General features: G+C 39.1%; 1 protein-coding gene across 2 annotated transcripts in view; it reads right to left on the reverse strand.

Annotated features, from left to right (window-relative positions):
* CSMD1 (CUB and Sushi multiple domains 1) overlaps positions 1-15,784 on the reverse strand; it is a 1,231,469-nt gene that overhangs the window by 433,227 nt on the left and 782,458 nt on the right. For both annotated transcript variants that reach the window (XM_042480556.1, XM_042480547.1), the window contains exon 7: positions 8,323-8,400. In XM_042480556.1, the coding sequence (XP_042336490.1) occupies positions 8,323-8,400 (78 nt within the window). The remainder of the gene's footprint in view (positions 1-8,322; positions 8,401-15,784) is intronic.

The following is a 15,784-nucleotide window of genomic DNA, read 5'->3' on the forward strand; positions in this document are numbered from 1 at the left end:
ATCATTACTAAAGGTAAAGGTATTCCCTTGACATGAATGTCTAGTCATAATCAACTCTCTAGGTGGCAGTGCTCTGTTACTAAACTGAAGAGCCAGTGTTGCCCAAAGACAACTCCTGTGGTCATGTGGCCAGCATGACTGCACAGAATGCTAAAAATCACCACTACACATGTGCATTTGTGGAGAACAGGAAATGTAGATGTGGTGTGGTATGTTACAAGCAGCAAAAGTGGAAGGATTAAAGTTAGAGACAGTTTGGTGTACTGCTTTGAGTGCTGGATGACAACTCTGGGTAGAAGACCCACTGAGTAACCGTGGACAAGTCAAACTCAGGCAAAGGCAAATCCCCTCTTGTCAAGTCTGGTCAAGAAACCCCATGATAGGTAAGCTTTAGGGACACCGTAGGTTGGAAACTATCTGAAGGCACACAAGAACAAATTTAGAGCAATTGACCTCAAACTGTGGGGCATTTATGCATTACATTTAGTGGATGTTTGCTACCTTAATGTGTTTCAATACATTTGATAAATTAATTGCCAATTTGGTAAGTGGAATAGTGATCTCCTCAACATACATATTCTCATGCCTTTTAAAATGTATCACAGGGATATAACATGTGGTTGAATATTTACCAATATAGTCCTCTTCCTGTATTTTCCTATAATAACTTAGTTCAAGAGTAAATCAGGTGTAACAAGTCTGGATAAGGTTACTTTTTAACTCCCCTTAGACTTCCCCAAAAGGTTATGTTGCTCAATGGCTTGACTAACTGAAGGGGATGGAGGAAGAGTTGGCTTCCCTTTCCGTACTTCAAAATAAATATTTGAGATTATACAAGTGACTTATTGGGATCAAAGAGCTCTACAGTCAAATTACCCTGCAAATGTGAAGATCATTGGATAACCTTGAGCCTCTCACTCTCTCTTGGCCTTACCTGCCTCAGTTGTTCTCAGTATAAAATTAATGAGTGACCAGTTTGCGTTCCTTCAAGAAAAAGTGGGGTGCAACTGCAGTGGAACCCCCCCCCCTTATCCACAGACTTGCCATCCATGGATCTGAGCATCAGCAGATGGCAAGCCAATGAGGGGGGCAGAGGAGGAGGAGAAAGGGGCAGTGTGGCAGGAGGAAGAGGAGGGCAAGGTGAGGTGGGAGGAGGAAGAGAAAGGTGATACATGGTTTGAGGTGGGAGGAGGAGGAGGAAGGCATGGCGGGAGAAGAAGGAAAAGGAAGCGGTGGCAGGGTAGAGGTGAAGGTGGTGGCAGGAAGAGGAGGAGGAGAAGGGAGGAGAAAGAGGCAGGAGGACGAGGAGGCAGCTCCTCCAAAGTACCATTGTCTTCAATAGTAGCATGGCCACATGGCCATCCCACCATTGAAATCAATGGGACTTGAGCATCCATAGATTTTGGCATTTAAGAGGGATGGTGGCCCACTGTATTATAAAATAAATAAACACAGACTGCTGAGATGAGCATTTCACAATAGTTCAAGTGTATATGTTATTTGTTCATCAGTGGTATCAAAATCAACATGTTTATTTGAAAAAAATAAAAGTGGACCAAAGTCAATTATCCCATAAGTAGCATTCATAATCTATTTTCTAGTTATTTGGAACATAGTCCCTAAATGCATTTATGAAGAGATCCTGACTTGCTTTCTTTCTTTCTTATTCATTCACTATTTTCTATTTTCTACCCTTTAACTGAGCCATGGGAAAGAGACAAAAGCTGTTATTGATAGATCAAATGGAATATTCTGAAGTCTCTCTTAAATTTAAAGAATTATATTCCAGCATGAGACACCAATCTGTTACAGCAAATCTAGGTGAACAAAGAAATTCCACCTGAATTCCCACATGCCACTGCTTCATTTGTAATCCTGCCTCGATCTGTAGGGAGAGGTGAGGAATATACATTATTTGTTCATTTATTTATTATTATTCTTTTACTCATCAGATTATTCAAAAACTATGGCCTGGAACAGACCACCTCTTTTCTCACTGGAATGGGGCCAGGGTAACCTCACCGGCAGCCTTCTGGCCCCAATCCATCATTTTTCCAGGCCAAAGAGAAGCAGCAAAATGCCTCTTCTCTTTGGCCTGGAAAAGAGGTTGTTTGGGAATGCTGCCAACACACACTCACACGGCTGATAAGAGCTTGCTGGGCAAAAGGTCATCAATGCCAAATGACACCCAATAGAATAAGCCACTAGCCAGTGCAAAGTTCAGGATTACAGAGAGCAATACTACCAGTCCAGTCTGAGCTCAAGAGTGCCAGAGGGTTGGTCAAAGTGTCCAGTCTGAGGTCAAGGATTCAAAGGCAATCAAGGATCTAGGAAGCCAGGAGTCAGATCAAGCAGCATTCGCTAATGAGAACTAATAGGCTCTGGCAAGAGAGCTCAGCATCTCCCAGTTGCCTTATATCTAGCTCCCTTATCACAGCTGCTGATTGCCTAATGAGCTTTTCTCAGCAAGCCTCTTGGAACGGCGAAGGCACGCCTCTGGCTAAAGGTAGGAACCTCAATGCTCTGCTGTTCTATGTCTCGCAAGTCTGACACTTCTATTGGGGCAAAGCTGGGCTGCTGAGCCCCAGGCTCCACTGGAGGAGATACCACAGAGCTAGGGTCTGGCTAAGCCAAATCCACTGGGGCTGGGAGAGCAGAGCTCTGGGATCTGGCAGGGCAGAACTGGATCCTGGCACAGCCTCGGGTTCCTCCTGCACCTGAGGAGCCAAGTCCTCCTCCGAGTCCTCCTCGTGGTTGGCCATGACATCGGTGCCTTTGCACCTTAGGCGCCAACGGCACCCTGGCGCTAAAGAGGAGAAAGTAGCAGCCGCTGCAGCCCCTTTCTCTTCTGCATCATTGGCACAGCCATTTGGTTGCCACACCAATGATGTGGGGGCCCAAAAGAAGCTCTGTTTTGTAAGCGGCCTGGGGCAGGGCAGACACATCACGCACCGTGCCATTTGGATGATGCCATTTGCATGATGACATCATTGTGTGCGCCATGTGGACAGCGTCACATAACAGTGGAGCCCCCCACAAGGACTAGGGTTAGGGAGCATGCAGTTGGTTATTATTATTATTAGTTTTGCCGGGAGCAGACTGCTTTATGGAGGTGTGTACTGGCCCTATGATGATATTTTTCTGAATGGAACCTCTGGAAAAACATTCTGTCAGAGGTTGCTACATTGAGTTAGCCATAAGGACACATGTCATTTTTTTTTATAAATCTATAAACAGATGCTGAAATATTGGATAACATAACAATTTTGTTTGTTTTGTTTGTTTTATATGAAGAAATGTCAGTTCCTCAATTTATGTGATCATCTGATAACCAAGAAGCACACCTAAAACAGTTCAAGCAGATTATGTTATACTCTGTTTAAAATGGTACCCAATAATGATATAGATTAGATCACACTGAAGATGGGGGGAAGTGTTTGTAAAAAAAAAATAGAAAGAAGTTCAGAAATCAGATCCTCAAGTATATTACAAGCTGATCTTAACCACTACTGAATTTTAGTTTATGTTATAATGCACAGGTGTGGATTACACAGGCTAGAGGCCGTACGAGTCCCTTTAACCTTCTTTTTGAGTTTTCTGCTAACAACCTGAACCTATACTGAACTGGCCACTGCAATTACAACACAAAAGCATTTACAGGATCTAATTTTGCCTCCAAAATGGATTGTGGTGTGGTACTCAATAGCTTTGAGGGGAACACTGGGACCTCTTGATCCAAGGATGTTGCACATTCCCCTGTCATAATGTCTTTGTGATTTATCCACGTCTGCTACTTTCCCTTCAGTCCTCTTTCCCACATTTTTATAAATTTACAAAGCTATGCATGTTTGGGGAAGACAACAGAATCCAAGAGCAACTTTGCATTGCTGATGTAAAATTATCTGAGAAGTATATGATATTATTGTTCACAATGAAAACACTAGCACATGTCTGAACCTGTTTGATATTTCTGGAAAATGTATCTTTTTTATTGCTTTGACAAATTATCTTGAAAAGGGTGAGCTACTTCAGCAGTTAATTTCTGCCTGGATGTTCAGAGGCACTCCCAAAACAAAACAAAGACAAAACAGAAGCATTGCATTGCATTGTCTTCTTTGCACCCACCTTTTCCTGAAAATGGTTTACAAATTAAAAAGAAATTCAAGTAAAAACTTCACTAATATCCCTTTCTTGGGCAAAGTTCTAAAGCATGGCCTCCCAGTGGCCTTCAGCTCCAAGGACTCCTGGTTGAGAGTGATTTTCTAGACTCATTCCAGTCTGTCTTCAAGCCTGGTTATGGGACTGAAATACCTTTGGTTACCTTGGTGGATAACTATGTATGGAATTGGAAAGAGGGAGCATGCCCCTGTTAATTCAGCTAGACTTTTGGTGCCAACAACCATGGTATCCTTTAGTGAGAAAAGGACTTCTTCAGAAGCCTCCAAAAGAAATCATTGTAGTTGAAAACACAGAACCATAGAGTGTAAACCTATTTACAGTACAAACTCTCATTGAGGCCAAAACACATTGGGCATAAATAGTCAAACATCTCAGAGCACATGGAGCTTGTTTCCACAGAAGAAAAATTGCCAGTCATTTCTTAAAATGAGGTGACCCATGTTCACATCTATGGATAAACTTGGGGGATGTTGCAGGCTGGAGAAGGAGTGAGAGATTAAGGAAGCATGTGGAACATTTCATAAGTACTGCAAAACAAAGCTAGGAAAGTTGTGCCCCCAGCCCAATATTGTTTAACTGCAACTGCTATTACCCATCACATTTGGATATGCTGATGGGAGCTGCAGTCCAACAGTATCCGGAGAGCCAGATGTTCTCTAGTTCTGAGATAAAATCATCGCAAATTGCTCTGAAAACAATCTGAATAAATGAAGATGATGTATATACTTTAAGGCAAAATTCTATTGTAACACTCACTTTGAATTGTTTCTTCCTTAATTCATTGCATTAGTAGTAATTTCCCCCAAATGGTTAACCAAAGTAAATAATAGCTTTTCCATCATTTCCCTCGTGCATCCAACACTGAAGCAGCAGGGCTACCTTGTCCCAGAATTAGCTATTTTGGCATCAACTGCTGAGCAACGCAGCATGTGCCATCAATTCATCTAAATGTGTTACAGCAGATCAATACTGAATCTGTAAAGCCATTTGTTCTTTGACTTTACATGGCAAAAAACATCGCCTTAAAAATAACTCAATTTTCTCCATCTCTAGGATTAAATGGAAGATCAACACTATAAAAGTAAACATGCAGTACAAAAGAGCAGAGCATTTGAAAGATGTTTCTCTTTGAAAGCTATGGCAAATTTCTGAACATTTCATTTTACAGACGCTCCCCCCATTGAGGTGTGGGAGAAATGAAGTCACACATTCCCATGGGGTAAAGAGATATTTTAATGCCAAATTGTGGTGGTTTGGGCTTTTTTTTTTAGATGATGCAACAGCACCAAATCTCAGCATGGCCCATTGGCCTACTATAGTTAAAGTTTTTTTACATATATACTTAGCAAAGCATTGGATTCCTCCAAAATTGCAGATACCATATCTTTGTGTGTGGATGCTACAATTTTGAGTATATCCAGAATATTCATTCTACAGATTTTCAAATTTTCATGGGTGTGCAAATATTAATAGACTAAGGGATGAATTATTGCATGAAAACCAGAAGTTGGTGTGGACAGAGCACAAAATGGGCATGAACACTTAATTCTTCCATACATCTTCCTTATCATTTACACACACACCTATCACTGTCTTACATAAGAATGCAACAAGCCATGACAATGTACTATTTTAGTAATAAACAAGTCATGTACTAAGCTAAACTCTCTTTATACATGTACAAAAGATAATGTTCTCTTCTTACACCTCAGAATAAAGTTGGCTCTCTAATCCAGGGCTAGTACTATGCAAATTGGTGCATATTTTGCACATCTGCATCAATAGTTAAGTGTCTTCACTTTCCTATACATATTAGCCTCTATTTGCATCTATTCACCTTCTCTCTGCTGAAAATATGTAGCTAATAAGTGCATGTGAAATGGATAGACAGCCACACATGCAATAATGCATATTTCTGCAGATTTAACCTGATATTCTGGTAAAAACCACAATGCCTTTTCCCATGGAGTTTAAGGAGTCCCCCCCCCCCCTTGCAAAAACCCCAAACTCCTGCAAATGACATCTGGCCAGATTTAACCATAATGAGGTGTATTTAAAATGTTTAAATTCTTAAATCATTCACAGAGCTCCAGACTCTTATCAATCAAATGGACAATGCTTATATAGCATCAGTCCCCTTCTTCAAATCCTTCCTTGAAACATACCATTGGTGTCCTAATCTCCCTCTTCCTCTCTGCACTCTCCAACACAGATACCATTGCCATCCATGTACATTAAAAATACAGATCACTGTCAAAACAAAGAATGAATGAGCAACATACTAGAAAAACATACAAGGGAAATGTTTTATGTGATTGAAAATTGGGATTAGGAATTAAAACAAGGTTTGTCTTCATTAGCTGATTGTTGGCATTAATAATGCATTTGGATGGTGTGATGCATAATAGTATCATCCCTCTTTAACAAAATATAACAAAATGCTTTCGAAATTCACAGCAGATTGCACCATAAATATTTTTAATAGCTTGTCATTTATTCACTTTCTGTAATTAAAGCCAGCATCCTAAAAGCAATACTGCAAACATCTTAGGCACAAGCTGCCACCTTCAAAAGCTGCAGGTTCAAACGCACACACCAGTTGGTCATACAACACAATCACAAGTGTATCAGCCAGAATTCAATAGGGCTTACTTTGACGTAAGTAAGGACAGCAGCTTTAATCTGTTTTTACTTCAATACATATCCTCTGAAAAAGTTTCCCTAGAGCAACAAGCCTAGCAATTGTGGGTTCCAAATATATATAATGTTTAGAATATGAGACAAATTCTTTATAGACCAGACCATTAAAATATTCACAAACATTATATAAAAAAGCAATTCTTGTTTGCTTTTTGTGTTATCCCATATTCTTGAGGCTTCATTCAATGGAAATGATGAGATAATAGGACAATACAACTTTCTGGTATATTAGGAAATTGTACCATTTCCAGAAAGTGATGAGGTTGTGGATTTTCTTTAGCACCATTCCATAACATAATGGAACATTTTTTTTCTGGCCTTATTCCAACCATTTGCCAAAGTAGTTTTTCAGTGAGATAAATCTAGTAGCATAGAATTTGCTGCAATGCTGAATGAAAGAAAAGTTGATCTCTCCTTTCAGAAGAGCAATGAAGGATGGTTCCACAGTTCTGGGACCAATGGGCTAGTGCCAGTAGCATCACTGGAACAAAGCAAGGTGAAGAAGGAGTACATAAACTGTGTCAGTTACAGCCAGGATTACTCTTGTCTAAGGCTGGTGCATCAACTATACCCATTTCAAAAGAGGGGTATATATGGCAATGCTGATATGCACCTTAGTTGCATGCATCATGTGTGGACTCACATAACTTGTTTTGCATAGCTTTTCTTGTAGTGCCAGACTAATTACAGTTAATCTAGAATGTAACATCTAGCTCTATAACCAGGACCAGAGCTAGAGATGACATGATTCCCTTATGGAAATCACTGCACTGGTTTATATTCTGTATGTGTGTCTGTGTGTATGTGTGACCAGTATGGTGTGCCCCATGGTACTTCCAGATATATTACTCCTAGCACTACGAATCAAAGCACACTGTGTAGCTATTCCATCTTTCCCTCCTTAATGAATAAATGAAAAAGTTGGGTACATATCCAAGATGTCACATATACTCAATAACATTCCAGATTGAACAATAGGTGTTTCAACTGTAAAAGCCTTGTCTGGAAACAAGGCTTTTATTGCCACCTTTTTTTCCCAAATGTGAAGCCCACCCTGAGACATTGTACTTTTACATTTTACTTTAGATCTCATGATGTAGTGTAGAATATGCATATTTAAAAACATTAATTAAACAATTTTACATTTTCGTAATATAAAAGCCAAGGTGTATAGTTGCCAAGAATGGGCAAGTTAATTACATAACTGAGACAAACAAGTCCTTGAGTATCTTTCTTTGTCAGGAGAAATACAATAAAGTTAATTAAACAATTAACTATTTGCTTTACTATCACTTCCTTGAAGCAACTGCCTCACTCTGATTACAGATCAACCTTGCCTTCTGCGTTCCCCCTCACTGCATACTTGGTTACATATTTGGATGTAATACTCAAAGAAAACACATATCCTTAAGAGAGTAAGTACAGTATCTGTTATGGACTTACAGACAGAATTCTTGTGGTTGCTATCTTTATTAGGCAGCATCTTGACTCCTCTTGACTTCAACTCAATTGCTTTTTTCACTGTAAAAGACAAGAAAGAAAGTTTTTGGTGAGAAAATATTACACTGCATTCAAAGTATAGGCACATTTGAAGAAATGTGGTATGGTCACAGATTACTTTTCTCTAAGTGAATATTTCACTGGCTCATAATTGAAAATTATATTCCTTGAAAGCAATAATTCTCATGTTGAAAATTCACAATTATTCCTCTGTAAAAAAAAGTCACCCTTGATATCCGAAAATGGATACAGATCCATTTATTGAATTGCAAGAGTTAAAACATACTTGACTGTCTTTCTGAATTATCAGCATTTAATCTGCACTGCATTTCTTCTACTGGAATTCAATTTTTCATAGGTGGGTTACAAACCGCCATTTTGTACGTATTCACTATGTATTAGGGTTAGGAAGGGGTGGTGCTTCCGCACCCCCTTAACCCTAGTATGTAGTGAATATGTACAAAATGGCGGTGGCCGTTCCACACGGCCGCCGCCATCTTGACGTAACAGATGCTGTGTGTCCGAATGTCGTGCCCCAGAAATGACGCCGCGAGTGCGCGACTAGCGCCTCGCGGTGTCTCTTCCGGGAAGCAAGAAGGAGCGGGATTTTCACGCTCCTTCTTGGCAGTGTCCGGGAACCACGCCGTTTGGCTGCTGCGGTTCCTGGACGCTGCAACCGGCGGCGGCGTGAGACGGCCCCTTCTGGGCCGTCTGTAATGCACCATAGTTTGCTGGTTACAGAGATTCATGCATAATGATTATGGACTTTCAACAGGCACTTCTAGTACCCTAAAATCAATCTTGGAGGGAATTCAGCACAAAACATGATATCAGATATGGGATTCCAAACTATCTGTGATTTGGTCCTTATTCAGTGGATTATTTTTAGTGAATAGTTAAGAGCTTTACTTTTTGGCAGCCAACTGAGACATCTATATGAGGTAGGGATTTCTCATATCTAGCAGAGTGGCAACTAATTATTGGTAATGAGATAAATTCTCTCATCTCATCCTTGAAGCTTAAAAAAGCTCCTAGAAAAGACAAGAAATAAGTTGTTCCGGTGACTCAGGTTATTAATGTAAGTTGCTTGCTGACAATTTTGAACTTCTCTTATATTTTTGTCAGTAACATAATCTGTTGCCATCTGTAGTAGTATTTTGCTGAACTTTATGAACATAGCATTTTGTATATCATGTGTATTTTAATATATTAGCCATGGGCTTTGGATAGTATCATAAACTCAGATTCAAAGATACTCTCCCCTATTAAAATGAGAATAAGCTTCACATTGTGATTTTGATAAGCACAAAGGGGGAAAAAGAAAACATTTGCCAATATTAAATTGGACATCACTTTCTTTAATTGGTGAACATTGCAGGTCTTTTTCCGGGTAATTTCTGTCTCCTCATCAAAGTACCACACTCTAGTAAAGCTTCATTTAAATGAATGACACATGTTCCATTGGAAAGCCATGGAAATCAGACAACTCTGGGTTTTTAAAAGCATGCTGGCAGCTTCTGTCAATATGTTTGAAGTGCCTCAACTGGTATTAATGTTCTCATTGCTGAATTTCATAGGAGACATAAAAGCATTATGGCCATTTTATATTGTTCTGTCTGTGAGAGATACAGAGCACGAGAAATTGCAAGCCTTCAACACATTTCCTTCCACCATGATTGCCCAATTTATCTATTTCAATCTAAGAGATTTTCTATTATTTTTTTCATGGTAATTGTTCATTATTATTTCCTAAGAAAATTGATTACCAGTATTGGGGGCTCAGGTATTCCCTACAAGGGATAATTTACCTCCACATTATGCTGGAAGCAACATAAAACACATAGCATTACCTCCATTTTATGTTATGCTGTGCATATAAGAATAATAAACGCTATTTCAGCACATCAACATACACACACACTTAGGCACATGGGCACCAGTTCTCTAAGAAGAACCTTCTCAGATAATCAACAAATTGATACCAGATGGAAACTGTGCCAGTTTAATAAAAGCAACAACTACACAAATTAATTATGTCACAGGAAGGATTATATTATTGTCCTGACACTAGACAAATGTGGAACCTGAAGGCTGCCTTAGAGGATATGTTACTTATTGTGTTGGAAATACTATCAAACAAATCCAAACTAAAAATTACAAGCACTTTCTAGTCACGTTCATAAAGTTATTCACAAGAACAATCAGTTTTTATGAGCCACTTTGCAGAGCGACATAATTTCATTTATGCATCGTGAAGCTCAGGCCTTTATTACAGAGTTTGTCTTTTCTTTTCTTTTTCTTTTGTGCACCCATGATCATACTGATCTTTGTCAGATTTTAAGAGGGAAGGGTTTTAAGAGGCTGCTTCTTGGTTCTTCATCTTTGTCACTTACCCTCTCTATCCCTCCTGCCTTTTACATCCATGTGAACATGCATATTCCTACATAAATTGCCATACTCATTTCACTTCCATACATATTTCCCTCACCAATGAGGGAAAGAATAATCATGTTTATACACTGAAAAATAGGTTTCCTGACTGTCAGCAAACCCCATCAAGAAAATTGTTCTTCTGAAGGGGTTTCCCAATTGTCAGGAAAATAATAGACCAATGAGTATTATGCAGAATTTTCCTCTGGTACTTGAATGACCCCAAGTGGTGTGAAGGAATTATTCTGTGGAAGAGAAGATGGAGTGTGTTGTTGCTGCTGCTCGAGAACATGTTTTCTGTGCAGAAAATGTATTTCCTATCTAGAAAACACTGTTTCCTGAGAAGAAAACATAATTTTTGTGTGTAATTTTTTTTAAAACAATCCCCATGATTTACTCTGCAACACTTTGGAACATTTGAACATGCGGACAATACCAGAGAAGAATTTTTGTTTTATTGGATGGCATGGACAAAAGTACCACAAATATTGATCCTTGCATACAAGGATGAAACAGTCAAGGATTCACATCCATAACCTGTAAATATTCCATTGGCCCACACAGTTTTATTTCAGAATAGCAAACAGGACAGGTAGTAACACTGCAATAGCAATTGGGATCTTAAGAACTATTATTGATGCCCATGATTGAGCCAGGCATACCCTGGCGGAATGGTTAACATTTTCTCCTTTAACACCAAGGCACCATCATGTGGTAGAGAGGTGCTGCCACATTTCTTTGTTTTCTCCCCCTCCCTTTCTCCTTTTTCAAGTCTCATATTCTCAATATTCTTAGTTTCAAAAGGAGTGTGACACAGATGTTGTTCAATACATGCTTGCCTCAAGACTAGTTTACAGATTATGACAGACATTCTATTGCACGATGTTCTTCAACCCATGCATCAGGTTTACATGGATTTGGGAGAAAGAAAGTATTGGTCACCAAATATGTCTCCTCACTTTTACCAGCAAGCTCCTGAAACTCCTCCTCTTTCCATTAAAGAGGATTCACCCAACAGCATATCAGTGTCATGTTTGCACATAGTAGTTTTGAGAAGAGGATTGCTGGTGAAAAGAGTAACTGAGGCGGGTTACAGACCGCCATTTAGTACGTAATGAATACGTACTAGGGTTAGGAAGGGGCGGTGCTTCCTCACCCCCTAACCCTAGTACGTATTCCATACGTACAACATGGCGGCGCCCCTTCCACATGGGGGCAGCCATGTTTACGTCTTGGACGCATAGCGTCCAGACGTGTTGTGGCGCTAATGACGTCGCGAGTGCGCCAGTGGCGCCTCGCAACATCATTAGGGCGCCGCAGAAAGAAGCTCCATTTTGGAGCTTCTTTTTTTGCTCCGCAAGGGAGCCGCGCGGTGTGGCTGCGGCGGCTCCCTTACGGAGCAAGTGGCGGCGGCGGCAGACCGCCTCAAAGCGGCGGTCAATAACCCGCCTGAGATACATTTACAAACATTTACATACCACTTAGATTTCAAAATTTCAGAAAGGTGTTGATCAACAAATAATTAAATATATACAAAGTATATACACAGTACACAATACACAAAGTAATAACCCACTCTTTTTGTAGTCTGTAGGCAGGATGTCTTGCATAAATAAAAATGTATTTAATATTTATCTATAGCTATTTTAGCACCAGAGCCCAACCTCATTTGGCTTTCCTCCCATTTTCATTTCATTTGTCTAAACACTCCGCCTTCAAAGTGGTTAGAAACCACTTTATTTGGTCAGTGAGGACTACCCCAAAGTTAGCCACACAGTTTCTTTAAGTTAATCGCTTTACTGAGCCTCCAGTACAAATAAGAAATAGTAAGTCATCTGAGTGTTTATAATGCATACAGAAAAAGCAAGTGACTAAAATTCTCAGTCAATATATCCAATCTGTATTTTAAATAAATAAATAAATAAATAGCCAAACAAACTATACAAGATTCGTGCTGTCAGTGTTCATTGCCATACTCAGTGAATTTATTATTAAAATGGTTTCACTGCACTGTTGTCTACTATCGAATGAACTCAGTGTTGTTGTTTTTAAAATGAAGTGTAGCAGAAAGAGAGGAATGATGACATAAATCCTTGAATTTCTGATAAGTAATCCCAAAGGGAAGGATTGATGATTTTGTAAAACATATCAATATACAAGGGAAAAGCTTCTTATTTAAATTTTCATTCTGTTGAGAGATCTTCTTTAAAAAAAAAAATCCTTTGAAACTAGATTGGAAATGTGTCCAGAGAGAGCTCCAAGTATTGTGTCATTTTACAGAGGATTTTTTTTTAAAAAAAAGATTATTCATCAATCAGTTTGCTGAGATTATTGGGTCTGATAGATTAAAACACTTGATAGTTTGAAGTCAGACATGATTTCCATGCAGATGTCTGAAAATCTGTCTAAAATGATTTAATCCAGTTTTGATATAAGCTATTTTGATTTGTAACACCAAGATCTGGAAACTGAATATCAATTCTAAATTTCTGAAATGTGTTCTTCATATTTGTGCCATAGTACCAGTAGTATTGAACCAAACGAGTAAATGGCCTATGGGAAGAGAAGGCTTGTGTCTGCTCCAAAGCTCTGGGGCTCCAATAATAATAATAATAATAATAATAATAATAATAATAATAATAATAATAATTTTATTATTATTATTATTATTATTATTATTATTATTATTATTTATAACCTGCCTCTCCCTGTGTTGGATCAAGGTGGGTTTGTTGAAGTCCTATATGTGCATTCAAATGAGTTAACTCACTTGAAGGTGCCTCTGCACTGTAGAAATAATGTAGTAATTGACAGCACATTAAGTGCTATATCTCCATCCCATGGAACTCTAGGATTTGTAGGTTTACAACATTTTTAGCCTTCTCTGCCAAAGAGTGCCAAAACTACAAGTCCCAGAATTCTGTATGATGCAGACATGGCGATTAAAGTGGTGTCAAACTACACTATTTCTACAGCGTAGATGCACCATGAGTTAAATGATTTCCAAAACATGAAGATGATTATTACATTGGTCTTCCCTATTCAAAGCAAATATTCTGGAGATATATTTTGAAAGGGGACATGATATTTCTAGATCCAGTGGGAAAACCTCTACAGGTATACTTCAGTTGACAAAGAAGAGATATTCCTCGGCATTACTTTTTTAACATACATTTCATACCAGAGGCATAAATCACCTAGGAAGGCTGGAGATAGATTCCATTGCTACAAAATAGAAGAGCAGATCAACATGCTTCAGCATAGTTTTTAATAAAAAATGAAGAATATGTACATGTAAAATTAAACTTAAAATTAAAAAATAATCCATATATATCCCAATATGCAAGGAAGTAGATACAAAAGGATAGAAGGAGGAGAGGAAGACCATGTGCCAGATGGATGGACTCAATTGGGGGTGCGGGGGTCACAGGCATTTTCAGGCCCTGAGCAGAGCAGTGGAAGATAGGAAGTCTTGGAGGTGTCTCATCCACAGAGTCACCATGAGTCGGAGTTGACTCGAGGGCAGCTCACAACAACAACAAAATTAAACAAGCAGGTCAAGAAAGCCTTGCATAAGAAAAGAGAAACATGTTGAATTTCCTGGAGACCAGATGAAAGCTTCTTCAAAATGTATGCAAGGGAAAATCTCTTTTTCCATCAGACACCACTTTTCTTATAATTTCCATGGTGGCGATTTGCGGTGAAATAGGCTAATTTCCCTTAATTTCTCTTTGTTTTGTTATAGTTGTTGTTTTTAAATTTATTTATATCCTGCCCTTCTCCCAAGACTGGGACTCAGGGCAACTTACAACATTAAAAAACAGTACAATTAAAAGCATACAAAAATAGTACATTAAATCAGAATTAAATTACTACAACAATTAAAACAAATTACATATTAAAATATCAAATAGTTTAAAAAGATAAAAATGTTTAAAACACATTAAAATAATATAATCCCCCAGTTCATTCTTTAAAAAGCTTTCTGTTTTGAATGGCTGTCTGAAGAGGAAGGTCTTATACTGTTGGCGGAAGGCCATCAAGGAAGGGGCCATTCTGGTCTCCCTGTGAAGGGTGTTTCACATAGGCTCCATAAGAAATTCTGGCAGCAGCTGCTCTTAACCTTGCCTGTAATAGGCAAAGATGAACAGATGCAGTAGGATCAGCTACTGTAGAGTCCCATTATTTCCCATTATTTATCGATTTTTGCTGTTGTTATTGTTTACCACAGGTATGGTGTTGCAATACAAACTTTCTTTTTTCAACTCTCCTTCACTGTTCTCCCAGTGTTATTGCTGCTAAAACAGCAACAACAGCTTCCAGCTAAGCACAGAAAGAAGGAGGGCTGGGTGAGTATGAAAATATTTTGTTAAAATTGAGCTTTTTTGTCTGAGGTTTCGTTAACCAATGCATGTCTGTGTTTGTTATGTTCCTTGATAGCAGTCACATACTTTCAAACAGAGTTCTTACTATATGCATAAGGACTCTGTATACACGTGTATCACCCAGTTTATCATTGTAATTTAAAGGCTGATGTTTCGTATTATAAGATGAATATCTTCTTCACCAAACCATGCCCTATGAGGAACGACTTAGGGAGCTGGGGATGTTTAGCCTGGAGAAAAGAAGGTTAAGAGGTGATATGATAGCCCTGTTTAAATATTTGAAAGAATGTCATATTGAGGAGGGAGCAAGCTTGTTTTCTGCTGCTCCAGAGAACAGGACCCGGAACAATGGATGCAAGCTACAGGAAAAGAGATTCCACCTGAACATTAGGAGGAACTTCCTGACAGTAAGGGCTGTTCGACAGTGGAATGCACTCCCTCGGAGGGTGATAGAGTCTCCTTCCTTGGAGGTCTTTAAGCAGAGGCTGGATGGCCATCTGTCAGGGATGCTTTGATTTGGATTTCCTGCATGGCAGGGGGTTGGACTGGATGGCCCTAGTGGTCTCTTCCAACTCTATGATTCTATGATT

The sequence above is a fragment of the Sceloporus undulatus genome, chromosome 1 (genome assembly GCF_019175285.1).
Source record: "Sceloporus undulatus isolate JIND9_A2432 ecotype Alabama chromosome 1, SceUnd_v1.1, whole genome shotgun sequence".
Taxonomy (NCBI): Eukaryota; Metazoa; Chordata; class Lepidosauria; order Squamata; family Phrynosomatidae; genus Sceloporus; species Sceloporus undulatus.